The sequence below is a fragment of the Octodon degus genome, unplaced genomic scaffold (assembly GCF_000260255.1).
Source record: "Octodon degus isolate 3935 unplaced genomic scaffold, OctDeg1.0 scaffold00163, whole genome shotgun sequence".
NCBI lineage: Eukaryota > Metazoa > Chordata > Mammalia > Rodentia > Octodontidae > Octodon > Octodon degus.
In genome coordinates this window covers 1182239-1199315 of record NW_004524739.1, presented here as the reverse complement: position 1 = coordinate 1199315, position 17077 = coordinate 1182239, and the positions used below count along the sequence as shown (strand labels likewise).

The 17077-nt window shown below is 48.4% G+C and overlaps 1 protein-coding gene across 1 annotated transcript in view; it reads right to left on the bottom strand.

Annotated features, from left to right (window-relative positions):
- Window positions 1-4399: 4399 nt before the first annotated feature.
- Wdtc1 (WD and tetratricopeptide repeats 1) overlaps window positions 4400-17077 on the bottom strand; it is a 75225-nt gene continuing 62547 nt past the window's right edge. Inside the window, exons 10-16 of the mRNA XM_004642862.2 lie at window positions 15541-15616; window positions 14875-14971; window positions 13880-14053; window positions 10348-10583; window positions 8668-8839; window positions 7419-7611; window positions 4400-6318 (exon numbers count right to left, since the gene is read on the bottom strand). Of these exons, the coding sequence (XP_004642919.1) occupies window positions 6121-6318; window positions 7419-7611; window positions 8668-8839; window positions 10348-10583; window positions 13880-14053; window positions 14875-14971; window positions 15541-15616 (1146 nt within the window). The 3' untranslated portion in view covers window positions 4400-6120. The remainder of the gene's footprint in view (window positions 6319-7418; window positions 7612-8667; window positions 8840-10347; window positions 10584-13879; window positions 14054-14874; window positions 14972-15540; window positions 15617-17077) is intronic.

Genomic DNA, 17077 nt, shown 5'->3' with positions numbered 1-17077 from the left:
TTTTTGGTGTAAAGTTATGAACATGTTCCCTTCCAGAACTGTAAGTCGGATTCATTTCTAAGCTGACAAAGTGAGTCTGATGTTAATACTGTACACCTGTGAAGGTTTGCAACTTGAATGCTCATCAGAGACTTACTGTATTTCACTTAGGGAGCTTATCTGAGACCCAATTTTCTATTAGCAGGGCCATGAGAATTTTGTCTGTCACATATGCAGAATGCTTTAAAAATGCAACACCACTGATGTTCTTACTCTTTCCCTTTTCCAAAAAGTCCTATCCTTGGAATCACAGAACTTTGACTTTTCAGACTGCCTTCTGTCACTATGTGACAGGAACATTTGTTTCTTCCATCTTTTTTTTTTTTTTTTTTCCTTCTTGAAGACAGGGTCTTGCTATGTAGTTCAGGCTGGCCTTAAACTTACTATTTAGCCAAGGCTGGTCTCCAAATAGTGAGGATTCTCCTGCCTCAGCTTCCCAGGTGGTGGGATTATAGGTGTGTACCACCATGCCTGGCCCAATGTATTTTATAAATACTTTCCTCTGATTCTTGGCTTATCTTTTTCATTTGCTTGGGTTTTTAATTGCAATGAAACTACTTATCATTTTTTTTTAAATAGATTATGCTTTTAGTGGTGTAAAACTCACTGTATATAAACCCAAGGTCACCTAGACTTTTTTTTTTTGCAGAACTGGGAATTGAACTCAGGCCCTTGCATTTGCCAGGCAAGTTCTTATTCTGAGCTAGCTCCCTCGCCTCCGACTGTTATTTTGCATAAGTTTTATATTTCTGAATCTCACATGTACATCTGTTAGTACTTTGGTACTAAGGATCGATCTCAGGACCTTGCACTTGTCAGGCAGGCACTTATACCACTGAGCTGTCTCCCCAGTCCTCTTAGTACATTTTAACTTCTGCTAGTACGGTTGCAAGATCAGCTTAGATTCTTTTTCTTTCTTGAGTGTGGATGTCTAGCTGTTACAGCACCATTTACTACAAAGACTGTCCTCTCCATTGAATTGACTTTGCTTCTTTAGTAAAGACAGTATATTGTGTGGGTTTCTTTATCCATTATTATTATTGGTCTGTTTATTACACTGCTTTGTCAATCTATCCTTTTACCACCACCACTGTCTTGATTACTGTAGCCTTATAGTAACTCTTGAAGTCAAGCAGTGTTAGGTGGCTATTCTGAGTCTAGTGCCTCTTGGTACAGCTTTTAGAATCGGTCTGCTGATACAACATAACTGGATGGGACCTTTACTCTGATTACTTTGAAGCTGTAGACCAACTTGGAAAGAATGGGTATCTTTTATTTATTATTATTTTTAATAGGGTCTCCCTAAGCAGTTCGGGCTGGCCTTGTGCTCACTTTTGTAGCCGTCAGGCTGGTCTAGAACTCACAGAGACCTTCCTGGCTCAACCTCCCAAGTGCTGGGATTATAGGCATGTGCCACCATGCCCAGTTCCCCAACGTCTTTTCTTTTTTTCTTTTTTTTTGTATTTAGGACAGGTTCTGCAGGGACTAAGGGTCTCATTACACTGATCGGACTTGTAGTGATTCTCCTGTTTTCAGCTTCCCAAGTGCGGGGATTATAGGCACACTGCTACCATGCCCAGTCTCAATCGCAGTCTCAGCCACACCCTGGGGGCAGGGCCAGCATGGCAGGCCAGAGATCCAACCTCTGATCCCTTCCCTGACATCTTAACAGTAGAATCTTCCTAGTCATAAACATGGACTGCTCTCCACTTATTTTGACCTTCACTACTTCTTCTCCTTCTCCTTTTTTTTTTTTTTTTGGTGAAACCAGGGATTGAACTCAGGCCCTTGCACGGGAAGTGCTTATTCCACTGAGCTATCTCCCCAGTCCTGACCTTCACTTCTTAAAACAGTTTTGTAGTTTTATTCATATAGATTTGTATATTCCTAAGGGATTTTCTTGGGAGGGTTACTAATGAGGGCTGGACACATAAAGCACAGGGTACTTCTGGAGCAGTAAAACTATTCTGTGTGACAGATGGACACCCAAAATTATAATCTGTCAACCCATACAACTAGACAATAGGGTGAACCACAATGTAAAGTATGGACTTTAGTTAATTATCAGTACTATAGTGTCATTATACAATTAATTAAAATTATCATACTACTACAACATGTTAATAGGAAAAACTTAGCTGAGGAGAGATAGGAGGATAACAATTGCAAGCAATAGTTATCCAGCACAATAAATAGGGGCTGGAGATGTGGCTCTGTGGTCAAGCAATGTGCCTGCCACAAACTAGGCCCTACATTTGATTCTCAGCACAAAACAAAGAGCAAAAATAAAATACACACACGCACCCCAGTACAATGGTGCATGCCTATAACCCCAACAGCTTAGGAGGCTGAGGCAAGAGGATATAGAACTCTGGCCAGGCTGTGCAGCAGAAAGAGACCATACCTCAAGACAAAATAAAAAGACTAGATAAAAAGGAGCACCTGGTGAATTCTAATGGTCTTCCTCCCCTACAGGGATCAAGTCAATAGTCTCTCACAAAGCTTAGGCAATCCTCCACAATTTGGCCATGCAGTTTACTAGCCAGCCAAACCACATCACTCAGGATCAATGAAAGCATCTGTGAAATTACAGCTCCCTTGGTCTGGAACACTGTTCTTTGCATGGTTTTGGTACCAGGAATAGAACTCAGGATCTTGCACTGGCCAGGCAGGAACTATGCCTTTGCTATACACCCAGCCCCTGGAAATACCTTAGGCTTCAATTTGGGAACACAGAAAAATTGATTATTCAATTGTAGCAGGCTTTGTAACACCAACTACTGTGTTTCTGGCAGGGCCTCTTTCTTACCTGTCTTTTTATCTAAATCAAGCATACCCAGCTGGCCCCTACCTAGTTCTTTCCACATGTATAAACAGAAAAATCACCAAGTTTTAGCAGTCAATCCACATTCCTCCAGCACTGTTGGGTGTGGTGGTGCATGCCTGTAATCCTAGCACTCAAGAAGCTGAAGTAAGAGGATTGCTGTGAGTTCAAGGCCAGGCTGAACTTACATAGTGAGACCCTGTCTCAAAAACAAACACCAAACCTCTTAGCACTGAACCACAGTTCCCAAATTTTATGAAGATACCTTAGGTGCTATGGCAGATTCCAGGAGGTAAAGTAGGATATTTTAAATTTGAAAGGTATTCAACATCTGTTTCGTACTGAAAAAAACTATTAGCTCAAGAGAGTTTGTAGTTTCATTACGTTTCCACTACTGTTTTTAACTATGTCACTTTAAGAAGTGGGGTTTTTAGTGGTTGCTATGATAAAAAGCAAATGAAAGTCAATGTGGAACAGGAAATATAGGTGGTGGTTTCTTGATTAGAAAATTTGACAAGCTGTGCAGTGCCCAACAGACACACAGATCCCATCAATAATTGTTATTTAAGAATAAGATAGTGGCCGGCGAGATAGCTCAGCGGACTGAAGTGCCTGCTTAGGCAAGCTTAGGCAAGCACAGGGACCGCGGTTCGAGATCCCCATACCACTCGCTGCGCCAGCCCCGCCCCCACGGCAGGCTGAACCGGGCAGAGTCCAGCGTAGGGCGTAGTGGCGCACGCCTGTAATCCCAGCGCTGGGGAGGCTGAAAGCAGGAGGATCACCACAGTCCAAGCTGCACAGTGAGACCCTGCAACAACCAAATATGTTAAAAAAAAAAAAAGAAAAAAAATAAGATAATTTCTTCCAATTTGTGTACTACTTAACAACTAATGCATTAAAATATAAATACTTATTAAATTATTTGGATTTAACAACTGGGTAAATTGACCTGTAAAGTATTTGTTTTACTTTGGGTAACCAGGACAAAGTTATTGCAATGCTGATGGTACTGTGAGCTGAGAAAGTTTGGAAAGCTCTAGTCTAAGAGCTGATAACCCAGCACACATGAAAAAACAAGCAGGTTATGAAATCAACTAAGTAGGTTATAAGCAGTATTCTTCCCTTCAATAAAATAGAAAGATAAATAGCACATCACATGTGGCAGGGTTAAGTTTTGTGTAAAATTTTTGCTCAGTGTGTGTGTGTGTGTGTGTGTGTATGTAAGCGGGTCCCTGGAAAAAGTGTATTTCATATATGGGTTCTGGTTTTAAAAGCTTGGAAAGCCACTAAGACTGTAAGCCTCTTGTTTTATAAGCAAGAAAGCCAGAGTTAAAGGTGATTATTGCAATCACAGCCACCAGCACTGGGCTTTGTCATCCGCCCTCCTGGGCTGAGTGGCCACTGCTCACAGTGATCTCACAAGGCAGATCTGTGGAGGGCAGTTACTCAAGTTTGTGGAGCTGCAGAGAGGAAGCACCAGGTAACCTCACTTGTCCCGAGACCCATTTGCACCCCACAAATGCCACCAGCCACAACTAGAACAAAATGGTTTTAATCAATTGCGTCACCCTCACTCTCCTGGGAGCAGAGCAACAAAAAGGCTCGGCTCCTGCCCCCAGAGGACAGTAAGGCTTATGTGTCTCTCCACACTGCAGGGCCCAGCCTGGGCAGGCAGGGGTGGGAGCAGGAGATAGGGAGGGGGGAATGGCGGGTGGCTTGAACACAGGAAAGCAAAGGGGCCCTAGCTGGGTCTTGGGTCCCAGGGCCCAGTCCCAATACTCCCGCTCCCCGTCTCCGGTTAGAGAAAGGTCATGGAGAAGAGACAAGGGAGCAAGTCCCAGCAGCAGGAGAAGCAGCAGCAGCTGTTTCCTTCACCAATAAATATACTTCATTACCAAGCTAGAAGAGAGGGGTGGGAAGTGGGACTGGGGTGGGCAGGAAGGGGGAGAAGCTGCCACCTGTGTCGCTGGGATTAAAGCAATGAGATGGTGCCAGACCCCCCACCACTAGCCTCACCCCCCTCGTCTTCTTAAAACTGTGAAAAAGCTTTTAACATGGCCCTCCTGTCTCCAGGGCTGCTCTGAAGCCTGACTGAGAGGAGGCACCTGGCAGAGACAGGGGCTGAGAGGGAGGAGGGAGGGAGGGAGAGAAGGGAGGCTGCTTCTCCCCAGAGGCTGCAGCTGGAGGGCTGGAGCCAAGGAAGCACAGAGGGGAAGGGGGAGGGAGAGGGAAGGGAGGATGAATCAACTACCCAGAGCAGCTCCTGAGCAGGAGCCAGGAGGCAAAGGGAGCGGGAGGCTTGGTGGCGGGTGACCGCTGCATCCAGTGTAAAGCTTGGGGCTGCTAAGGAGGGAGGGCTGAGCTGGGGACTTCCCACCCCCTCCCCCCCAGAGCAGCAGGGGACAGAAAAAAGCCATCACTTCTTTGGTCTTTGTGGCGGCTCAGCACATGGGGTGGAAAGGTGGGCAGAGAGGGCAGAGAAGGGCCCTTAGCAGGAAGTGCCACCTCAGCAGCGTTGGCCTGGCCCGGAGCTCTGGCAAAAAGGTCACAGTGAGGCCGAGGAGCGCCCGAGTGGCCATGGTGCAGAAGCGGCTGCACGGGTAGTTGGGGTGTGGTGTGGTGCCCCAGCCCCTGCCAGGTCCCTCAGGAAAGGCAGAGCCTTTAGAGGTGGCAGGGAGTGTAGCCCCAGGGCCAGAGCTGGTGCCTAGCATGGGCCAATGAAGCTCCCATGCCACTAGGGCAGGTAGGCTGGCCTTGCCCTGTCCTTCTCTTTGCCTCTAGTCTAGCCTTCCCTGAAGACCACGGGAAGGGATACTAGCCCTGTAGGTGAGAAAGCAAGAGTGGCAACAGGCCAAGGCTAGCCTTTCCCAGCTGAGAATTCAATTCCCCTTGCTACCAACGGAAGGGCATGGCAGTCCTTACGGACGGCATCAGCCCTTGCCTCTCTAATAGAGGCAGAAAGGGTTTAGAGGTGGCCCAGAGCCCCTCAGGGACTTGGAAGCAGGAGGCAGGGCAAATGGAGGGGCTTCCCCTCCTTCTGATCTGCTCAGGGCTGGGGACAGTCAAGGGACAACCAGCCCAAGAGTCTGAAAGCCAGCAAGTTGCAGCAACCCTCACCCCCAATGCCAAAATAACAAGAACAGGGAAAACGAAAAAAATGGGGGTTGGGTGGGAAGACAATCCGAAACTGAACCCCCTGACCTGCCCAGGAGGAGGGCCAGCCAGAAACTGGGCCAGGGACTGGGCCTAAGGAGTTTCTAGCTGGGCCGGCACTGCACCTGGCCCTCGGAGCTGTCCTCATCATCAGAGGCCCCAGCGCCCCCACTGCTCAGGCCTGTGATCCGGTAGCCCATGTTGAGCAGCATCACCTCCAACGGGTCCGCATTCATGCGCCTTTGGTTGGCCTGAGAGGCACCTTCCATGTCCTCCACAACTCGGCCTGTGAGGTCTTCACTCTGTGTGGAGAGGAGGTAATGTAAGGGACCTCAGGAGGGAGGCACATATTCTTGAACATATGGACAGGGGCAAGGGGAGGGAAACACAGAGCCAACCACCTTGACAGGAAGATGTGCACAGTGGGAGATGTTCATGGGTGGAAGGGAACACATGTACTAAGACACACATTAGCACATACACACTGTGGGATGGGTATGAGAATGACACACCACACCAGGTTATGCACATATAGGCAGGGTGCACACAAGGTATAACACATGCCAAGGTGGGTATGTATGCGGGAGGAAATATACTGAGAGAGACAGAGGCGGGGGACAGACACACAGCTCTACCCCCACTCCGTTCTGTTATATTCCCAACAGCCCTTCCTTTATCTTTCTTTTGCTCTCAAGGGAGGCTTCTGTAGGGTCCTCTCTTTACAAGTCCAAGCAATCAGCTCTGGAAGCAGACCCACCTTGTGATTTCTGTTTGCCAGCTGGGAAAGGGCAGGAGTTGTGGAAAAGGAGAAGGGGAGGCCTCAGGTGGTCATGGGCTACTACACTAGGGGTAGAGGGGGCCAGAGCAGCCTAAGTGTCCTCATGGGCTGGGCTTCACAATCATCACTTCTTTTTCTTTGCAGCAACCTTTGGAGTGATGAGGTCATCCCCATTTCCAGCATAGAGATGGTTAAGTCTCATAAGCAGTGAGGGAAGGGGTAGGACTCAACCCCAGGCCCATCAGACCCCCAGCCTGTACACTGCCCTATGACTAAGGGCCTGGCCTCTGGACACTTCTAGGCAGGCACCCTTCTCATGAGGGGCCACAAATGGTTTGGCTCTCCCTTTGCCACCTGCACCCTGTCTTGTGTATGGTAGTGTCTACTTCACAGCAGGCCTAAGGACATGTTCCACCAAGGCCCCCAGAACTCCCCACTGCATTTAGAGCTCCTAGGATCTGAGGGTCCCACCTTGGCCCAGTCTGGGCAGAAGCTTACTCACGCTAGGCTCTGTGTGGCTCATTTCTCTCCTCAGCCCTCAGAAGCGCTGCCAGAGGACCCACATAAGGCTCCTCCCTTCCCCTCTTCTCCCTCAAGCTTTGGCCACCCTGCCTCTGCTCTCACCTCTGGTCGAGGGTTCCAGAGTCGCACAACAGGGTCAATGCCGCTGGTAGCCAGGAAGCAGTAGCTGGGGTGTGGCTGCAGGCAATTGACGATGGACTCATCACCCTGAAGCACGCGGACAAGGTTGGTGGTCTCTTTTTCCCAGATGAAGAAGGAGCCATCATCAGAGCCACTGACGATGTACTGAGCATTGCTGGCAGAGAGGCAAAGTGCAGGGAAGTCAGGTGGGGGACTGCCCGAAAGCCTCAAGTACAGGCTGTGTGCTGAGGGAAAGGGAGCAAGGAAGTCTAGAGTCACTCAGTCCCCACAGTCAGGGCTCAAAACTCATGGGACTCTCTCCATATTGCAGATAGTAGTCATGGGTCTGTGACTGCCTGTGTCACTTCAAGACAGTCTCCCTCAAAGTATATTATAACCTCCTTGGTGCCAGGACCTTTTTTAAAATATCAATCACAGCTTTAATATATACATTTATTTAGTCTTTTTGAGACAGGGTTTCCCTATGCAGTTCAGCCCAGCCTTGAACTTGTGGCGGTCCTTCTGCCTCAGTCTCCTGAGTGCTGGGATTATAGGTGTGTGCCATCATGCCCAGACAGTATTATATCCTATACATCTTAGTTTCTAGTAACACTCTGACCAAGCCCTCCCTCAGCAATTGTAGGATTCTTGGCTCCAGACACCAAATCTAGTACATCCACAGCTCAGGCTCTCATATACTGATACTGAAAGGGGATCCTGATGAGGTTTCTGATTCATGTTTGTGTCTTGCTTAGCCAAAGAAACTACAAACATCTACAAAGGAGGGCTGAGACCTGGACTTTGTCCCTTGGTACCCAAGGTCCAGTTCTGAGCATATGAGTAAGCCAAGATTCCCAGCTTCTGAGAGCTCTTGCTTTATCCTCCTCTAGCAGAGAGAATCTCTGAGCCCCCAGGTTGAAAAGGTAAGGTCTGGTATATGCAGGCAGATGGCAGGAGTAGGGATGAAGGCATGGCCCAGGCACGGGACCGGATGCTTCAGTTGGATTATCTCGTTAGTTTCTGTTATGGCTCCATAAGTAGAAATGGCTGGTTTTATTTTGTGAATAAAAAACTGAGATGGACAGAGGTAAAGCCACTTGTCCTGGAATACAGAGGCAGAGGTGGGAGCTGAGGTTCTTTTCTAAAAGCACTATGCTCTCGAGGCCTCCCCAGTCCCTAAACTCCTGCTGCCAACAGGGCTGGGAACCTCCCTCTGTTCAAGGTCTCAGACCTGCCAAAGAAATTGGCCTCCTTGATATCTGTGGTGGTGTTGCAGTGGCCACAGTAGCGGAATTGGTAGTCATAGCTCCGCTCTCGCAGCACCATCTCATCTTCTGAGATGGAGTCCTTGCGGCTTGTGCTTCGGAGACGGACAGGGCCACCACCAGCTCCCTTCTTCTCTTCTGAGGGTAGAGATCAAGGAAAGATAAGAGTCCTGTCCCTCTTCCCTCAGCCCCCATAACCCTCTTTCAGCCCAAATACTGGCAATGTAAGGCTACCTGTCTTAACTCTTAGTCTGGAAAAGTGGGAAAAAGTTGTGTGGAAGATGCAGCACTGAACTCTGCTGTCTTTTGAGGATATTTAAAAGGAGACCCTTGATGCAGGGATAGTTCTGGTTTAGGTCTCTGAGTACGGGCCTGGAAGCCTAGAATGCACAGGTTCTAGGTACGTTTGCATGGATGAGAGAGGCACGACAGGGTAGGGGGAGGCAAAGGGATCCTGAATGGGTGGCTTTTATAGACAAATTCATATCTCTTAAAGCAGTAAGGGCCAAGTTTTATTACAGATCCCAACTGTGACACTGATTGATAGGTAAAATCACACTAGTTTTCTCAGTTCTTGAAAAAGGCACATTCCTGCCTCCTTTGGAGCTCTTAGACATGCTTACCCCTATGCCAGGGACAAATTACTTCCCACGGCCACCTTGTGTCCTCTGTGTACCTCTCACTTTGACTTATATGTCTCTTCTTGAGGAACCCCAGACTGTTATCAAGCCTCTCCTATATACTGATACCACTCAGGAACCTGCATCTTGTCCTTCTCTGTCTTTCCTTCAGGGCTTTCTTCTTCACTGGGCTGTGAACTCCATTAACAGTAAAATCACATCTGATAGGGTCACAGCTGTATTCCAAGACTGAGCACGGTGCCTGGCACATTGACAGGTGTTTGCTAATTACTTATCAGACAAATGAACCAATCCCATGGTTAATAAACTGCAAAGGGGAGAGACAGAGACAGAGAGAGAAAGACACACACAGAGACAGAAAGGGAGGGAGGGAGGGAGGGAGGGAGAGAGAGAGAGAGAGAGAGAGAGAGAGAGAGAGAGAGAATGAGAGAATGAGAGAATGAGAGAATGAGAGAATGAGAGAATGAGAATCGGTGTCTGCCTGCAGTGAGCTCGGCTTCCATCTTTATAGACCAGCTCACTCCAATGCTGGGCAGGATCTATGCAGGAGAGCTGTGGGTTCAAAGGCTGTGCTATGTCCATAGCCACCACCAGGTAGAGCTGGTGGCATTTCTACTGCACTGTGTTGCTATCTGCTGTATTTTCAGAAACCCCAACAAAGGTAACAATCAGCTTCTGCCTCTTAGCCCAGTGAACCTACTACAGTCCTGTCTGGAAGCAGGTGGAAGGCCCAGCTAGAGCCCACATGGCCTGACTGGCTGAGCTTACTTCTATACCAGGTGCTCCGAACATGCTATAGCTAATACTGAATAGAAACTATCAATAGAAGGTGTTAGTATTTGCCCTTTTGAGCTGAGGAAACTGAGTTTCAGAGACTTAAAATCAATGGTTTCTGAATCAGGACCTGAATTTAGGCCCCTCCAAACCCAGAACCAGTCCTCTCCAGAAGGTCACATAGCATCAAAATAGGTGAGTGACAATAACCCTTCCTCAGTGTCCACTCACCACCATCATTTTTGGAGAAGAGCGCAGCTGTGATGTCTCGGCCCAAGGCATCACAAGCGCTGCTGTGGGCCTGCTCCGGGAACTTCCCTTTGAAGTCGTCCAGGCACTCCAGGGCCTCAGCCACATACTTGAGCTCAAAGAGGCAGCGAGCCAGGCGGAAGTGTGCCTTCAGGTGGCATGGGTTTAGGGAGATGGCCTTGAGGCAGTCCCTCAGGGCATCATAGTGGTCACCGTCCCTGGGAAGGCAGGGGGGTAACAGCTTGGAGGTGGTGCCAAGTGGTAAGAAAGGGTACCCACTCAGTCTCCTCTGCTTCCTGTAGCCAACCCAGTCCACCTCTGGCAGGTTTCAGGGTAAGGGGACTTGGAGAATGAGGTGAATCTTGGTTCAACCCAGTTCTTCCTCCTGGTGGTATGCTAAGGAGCAAGCCAAGAACCTTAGGGCTTGGGGGTGGCAAAAATGGTGTCGGGCTGCCCTCTGCTGGGCACAGACCAAAACTGTGCATCATTCACCCCAAGCACCCGCAGCTCTGCAGCAGAAGGGCTGGCAGCCTGCCCATCTCAGGCTCCCCAAGCCCTCCTTCTCTTTTCCTTCATCCACCTCCTCAAATACCCCTGCTGGCCTTCAAAGCCATATCGAAGGCAGGGGGCCCTCGAGGACAGTTCTGTGGTCTAGGGAAGCCAGAAGTGCCAGGCCAGGGACTCAGGGTCTGACCAGCAGGCAGCAAGCCCTCAGCCAGACCCCCCTCTGTCCTGGCTGACTGATCCGCAGCAGCTGTGGCCTCTACCTCCTGGGGCTGGAGGATGGGGCTGGACTGTCTGGTAGAGTCAGCTCTCTGAAAGCTGATGTGAGGGGGCTGTGAACGCTCCCAGTCATTCCCACTCACCTCTCCAACCTAGAGTATGGATGAAGGGAAGTGGGAGAACTTTTCATTTTGGGAGGAGGAGAAATCAGTGGGAGGAGATAAAAGGAGAAGCTCCTCCTTCTTCCCTCTGTTCCAGAACAACAGGCATACACCCTGAGCTCCTAGAGACCTGTCCTTGCCTCTTTTCTGGAAAGCCAGCCAGGACACAAGAATCACTTCTCTTTAGAAGCATATTTTGTTTTCAACCCCTGCAGGGCTGGGGTGGGCTAAGCCAAGCCATAAGCAGCACTCCCCAGAGCTGATGGCTCACAACCCCCTGCGTGGCCAAAACATGCTTGATATGCAAAGGCCCCTCCTGCCGCTTCTCTCCTTATAACACTGAGGGAGCACCTAGCCTTGCAGCAGCCATACTCAGACCAGGAACCAGCATGGGGCAGGCAGGAGACAAAGCTGCTTTGATGGCAAGGGCTGCATCAGAGTGAAAGGCTATGACGAAGAAGCAGGCACTGTTTGGAAACCCAATTACTGCCTGCAAGGTGCCCCTCTGAGTTTCTGGGGAGAGCCAGACCAGAGACCAGCCAGGTGCCAGAGGGTGGTCTGCATCCAGAAGCAGATGGTAGCCCTGGGGAGACAGGCCTGGGACAGAATGTGACATTCTAGGGGTCACTGGCAAACATGTGGAGATGGGAGGAGAGCGCAGGCTGGCCCTAGGGCTCAACATTTGAAACACACTGCCAGATCAATCTCCCTGAAAGGACAACCCCTCCACACATCCCTCTCCTACATCAACACTCTCCAGTAGCTGCCCATCATGCAATGAATCCAGGCCAAACGCCACCGCTCTACATTCCAAGCCCTTCCCAGGCCGGCCCCAGGCTACCTCACAGACTCATCTCCTGCCAGTCCCTTCCCCAACCCTCTGCTCCAGCCAAATGGATTTGCTGTTCTGAAGCAAGCTCTTCAGTCAGTCCCCAGCCCCCACGCCTTTGTTCACACCATCTCATCTCCTCAGAACGTCCTTTCCCACCATTCCCTCCTCCTCTTCATCTCCTTGTCTAAGTCTGCCCACGCTTCAAGCCCATTCAGACATCGTGTCTTTTATTCTTTTTCTTTCTGCAGTGTTGGGGACTGAACCCAGGGCCTTTGCACTGAGCTATATCCTTAGCCCTTTTTATATTTTATTTTGAGACAAGGTTTCATTAAGTAGCTAACTGCCTAGGCTAGGTTTGAACTTTCAATCTTCCTGCCTCAGTTTCCTTGAGTGCTGAGATTACAGGTATGCACCACCATGTCTAGCTACTCTACACATCTGACCCAATTTTTCTTGATACCAACAGCACTTGAGGCTGGGTGTGGTGGCACACACCTGTAATCTCAGCTCCTGAGAGGCTGAGGCGGGTGTATTGTTATATGTTCCAGGCCAGCCTGGGCTACACAGTAAGTTCAGAGCCAGCTTGAACTACATAGAGAGACCTTGTCTCAAAAAACAAAACAAAATGAAACAAAACAGCACCATACCTAATCATCAGGCTCACTGCTTCCTGCTTATGTGATGCTGAATATGGACTTTACCTCCTGATTAAAGGCTGGGTGTCTGGAGGTGCAGGGACTCAGAATGACAGAATTCTCTAGTATGAAGCATTTAATAAGAGCTCAGAGAACAATTTGAGGGCACACGTGAACTGGAAAATCACCTATCTCTTTCAACAAGAACAAAGGCATAATAAAACTGAGCTCTCAGTCTAGATTCTTGGTGAAGACTGACACATTCTACCCAACTGTTGGGTCAGAGAGGCAAAACACCTCAGGGTGGCTCTAAAATGGTTACCTTTTAGATTTGGGTGTCGCCTGAGTGCTGGGCACACTCCTGATGCCTGAGCTAAGGCCTGCAGGGATGGCATCTTCCCTACCCCCTACTCACGATCCTGCTGACTTGGGTGGGTTTCTTAAGCTTCCCCAGGCCTGCCTAGTTTCAGCCAGACGATGGCACACCAGCTGGCCTGTCTGTCTGGGCAGAGCCGACGGATGCCAGACGGAGCAGAAATGGCTGTGGGCCCAGCTCTATCCATCTCCAGTCCTGGCCCTGGCTGGGGGATGGGGGTCTGCCTGCCTGCTTGCCTGCTGGTGCTGCAGGCATAAGGGCTGGGGGCCCTGATGATCTCCAAAGATGGGGGGCTCCCTGGACCTACTACCATATCCTAGCATGAGCCACACTGGTCTCAGATCTCTTGGCCCTCACTTGTGCTTGGTCTTGTGGGTCTAGAATATAGAAAACAAGTCCCTTGGGCAAGGAGTTACAAGATCACTTTAGACATGTATTAACTAAATTCATCAAACCCTTCATTTCCTCCCACTAAGATTCTACTGTTTCTTCAAAGACCAATTTAAGATCCAATTCTCCAAGAATTTGGATTAGTCATTCAACTCCTACTTCGTCAGTGGCCACAGTACTCTAACAAAGCAACATGTTGAGCTTCCTTGGTGCTTGAGACTCCTCTTAGACTGGAGGTGGGAAGGAGAAAGCTGCACTAAAGAAACCTAAGTGGCAGCAGGATGCCACTGCCACCTTTCCCAGACACCTTGGGAATATGGGTCTATCAGGCTCCCTGCCTTGCAGTCCAGCTGCTTCAACCCCGTTTGGCCAAGTCCTCTCTGTAGTGCCCACTCACCACTTGCGCTTCATATAGGCAGCAGCTCGGTTTCCATAGAGCATGGCATTGTGAGGAGCCTTCTGCACAGCCTTACTGTAGAGCTGAATGGCTTGGGTCCACTGCTGGCAGGCAAAAGCCTCATTGGCTTGTTGCTTCACACGCTCCAGATATGGGGGCAACTCTACTTGGGGGCTGAAGAGGAAGACAGTCAAGTCAGACTAGTCAAAGGAGGGCAGAGAAGCCATCAGAAAAGTCTTTTTTTTTTTTTTTTTCCGGAACTGGGGATTGAACTCAGACCCTTGTGCTTGCCAGGGAAGTGCTTATTCTATTGAGCCATCTCCCCGGCCCCCAGAAAATTCTTAAATCCTACCCTAAATCCTATAAAGTCTTTCTTAGCTCCTACAATCTGCAGTGTCACCTACAACAGAGACCATTCCTATCCCTGGCCTGGGTTTCTACTATTACTGTGAGAGGCAATAGGCACAATTCCAAACACTCTGAGCTGGTGGAAAATAAGAGGAGCAGAAATAATCAACTCTTGGGCATGATAGTAGCAGACACCACCTGCCTTCACGCTGAGTTGAACTTATGACCACCCCAGTCTCTCCTATAGATTTCTATGGAGAATTCTTTTTCTCTCAAGGGCTAAAAAATTTAAAAACCTATATATCCAAAGTTCAGAATAGGGTCTAGCAGTGGATAAGGGCATGAATACCAACTGGATAGAGAATAATGTAATAGGGAAGGACCACTTATGTGGGAATCTCTTTTCAGAGAGTGGTCAGTGCTAAGAGGCAGCCAGGCCCTGGGCCCGACTCCAGCTACCAAGGGACTTGAGCTTCAGTCTCAGTGTGAATGGTACTCTAAGACACCCTCTCAGTTTCTCTGCCCCAGTCTCTACCCTTTGGGATGTGTGCTTGGTTGCAGGTTAGGAAGGTTAGTAGAACATGTTCTTTCTCTAGTCCATAAGGCATCATTGAGGTTAGAAGAATGGGCAAATCAGCTGGCCTCACCTGACATGGCCTGTATTCTCCGGCAGCCTGAAGCCATTGCTGTGAAGATGCAGACCATTAGACACCCCATTGGTGGACATCTTGCCATTCTGGACTTCTGGTAGGGATGGAGAGAAAGCAACAAAAACAACTCAGGAGGAGTTCCTAATTTTTTTCTCCACTGCCTTTTGGCTTCCATCACAGGGTCTGATGGTTCCACAGTGTGACTCTTCTTCCAGTTCATGAGATTAAGACCAGCAAGCGACACCATAAAGAAAAGCCTGCGCGCCCTCTGCTGGCTGCCTGGGGACACAGCTTTAGCTTAAGCTTTCCCTTAGCTGGGGTAGAGGGAATGCAGGCTGAGGAAGTGCCCACACCAAACTGTAGGCACTAGGAAAGTCAATGAGCCAGGACAAACAGGAAGGGCAACTACCTAAGGTCTTCAATAACCAGGCCACAGGAAGAACACCTTTTCAGAGGGAAGTAAAAATGGCTTCCCTCAGACACAAAGCTCTTGGGCAGATCTCTCTGACCTATTATTATCTTCTTACTATAGTGACAGGGTCATGGAGAGATTTGCTCCTTTTGGAGCATTGCACCAGAGTCCAGCATAAAGGGCAGGCTAAAAGGTAGCATGTGCTCAAGTTCCCCAACCCACCTCAGCAGACACAGTAAAAAAGAACTTACCCCCTGAGGAATGGCATTTTCTAGGCAAGAGGAAGGTGTATGGCCGCTGCTTGTAGGTCAAGTCAAACAAATAGACCTAGAGTCGAGAAACCAAGAAGAGATGGAGGCTTTGAGGCCAGGACATAGCTGAACCAGGGCCATCGTGGCTATGACGAGCCAGGGTCTCGCATGCAGTGAGCACTGATCATAAAGCAGATGACCTAGCTTAGGAGGTATTTCCTGGAAGTGAGCTTCAGGGAGGAAAATATTCCTAGTTTCTGGGTCCTTGTAGTGGGCTGCTTGATCTTCTCAAAGCCCTGCTGAGTTACTGTCATTAAGTAGAATCATATGTTTAAACTGGACAGGTCTTCAAAGATCTCAAAGCCAAATGTCTCATTTTACAGGTGGGAAAACTGACAACTCGGAGAAGAAACAACTTGCTTAAAGTAAAACAACTGAGCCAGACATGGTGGCACACACCTGTAACCCCTCAGGAGGCTGAGGCAGAAGAATCACTGCGAGTGGAAGTTCAGCCTAGGCTACACAGTGAGCTAAGCCAGCCTGAATTGCATAGTGAGCCCCTATTTTAAAAAAAAATTGATTGAAGTAACACAGTTGTTTACTTCTCTCAGTAAGTACTATTATCTATTATTACCTGTTTATCTGTCTGGTATGGGGGATTGAACCCAAAGTCTTCACAATGAGCTACAACCCCAGCCCTTAATTTTCAGACAGGGTCTTGTAAACTTGCACAGCCTAGGCTGAAACTTGGAGTTCTCCTGTGTCAACCACACAGAGAGCTGGGATTACAGGCATACACTACCACACACAGCTTCGAGCCCTTTTCTTTTGTATATATTACATTTTGTAAAGTCATCATCATTTCACCTGTCTCTCATTTGCCTGGGGATGGATCATGTTTCATTTGTCTCCTCTATATTTATGATAATGCTAGTCCACAGTGAGTGCTCAGTTTTAGAGAAGAATGACTTTATACAAGATTATGAAATACCCTGAAAGCCCACAAAAAGGTTTAGCAACCTGCCATTATCAAAAACATTTCTGTAAGATGGCCATAAACCACAGCCTGACTACATTCTCTGAGCCCCGTGTATTTCCTCCTAGGAAAACAAAAGATAAGGAAACGGGCTCAGAAAAATGAAGGGACATGCTCAAAGTCACAAAAAAAAACACCAAACAAACAAAAAAACCCAGCTAGTAAACAGAAGGCAAATATTTGAAGATAGGTCTATCAATTTCAGAATCTATGTTCTTAATCAAATTATCATACTAGAAATGAAGAAAAAAATACCAGATTAGCATATTTCTCTAGGAATCTTTATATCATTTTCATATTTAGCCATAACATCATTTATAATGCGGCTACTACTTGTCTCTTGTCTGTCTCTGATAAAAAGTGACAAAAAGTACAGGGGCTGGGGATATAGCTTAGTCGTACAAGTGCCTGCCTAATGAGTGCAAGATCCTGAGTTCAATTCCCAGTACCAGAGGAAACAAAAAAGCAAGAAAGTACATGGTCCTGACTGCTGGGTATGAG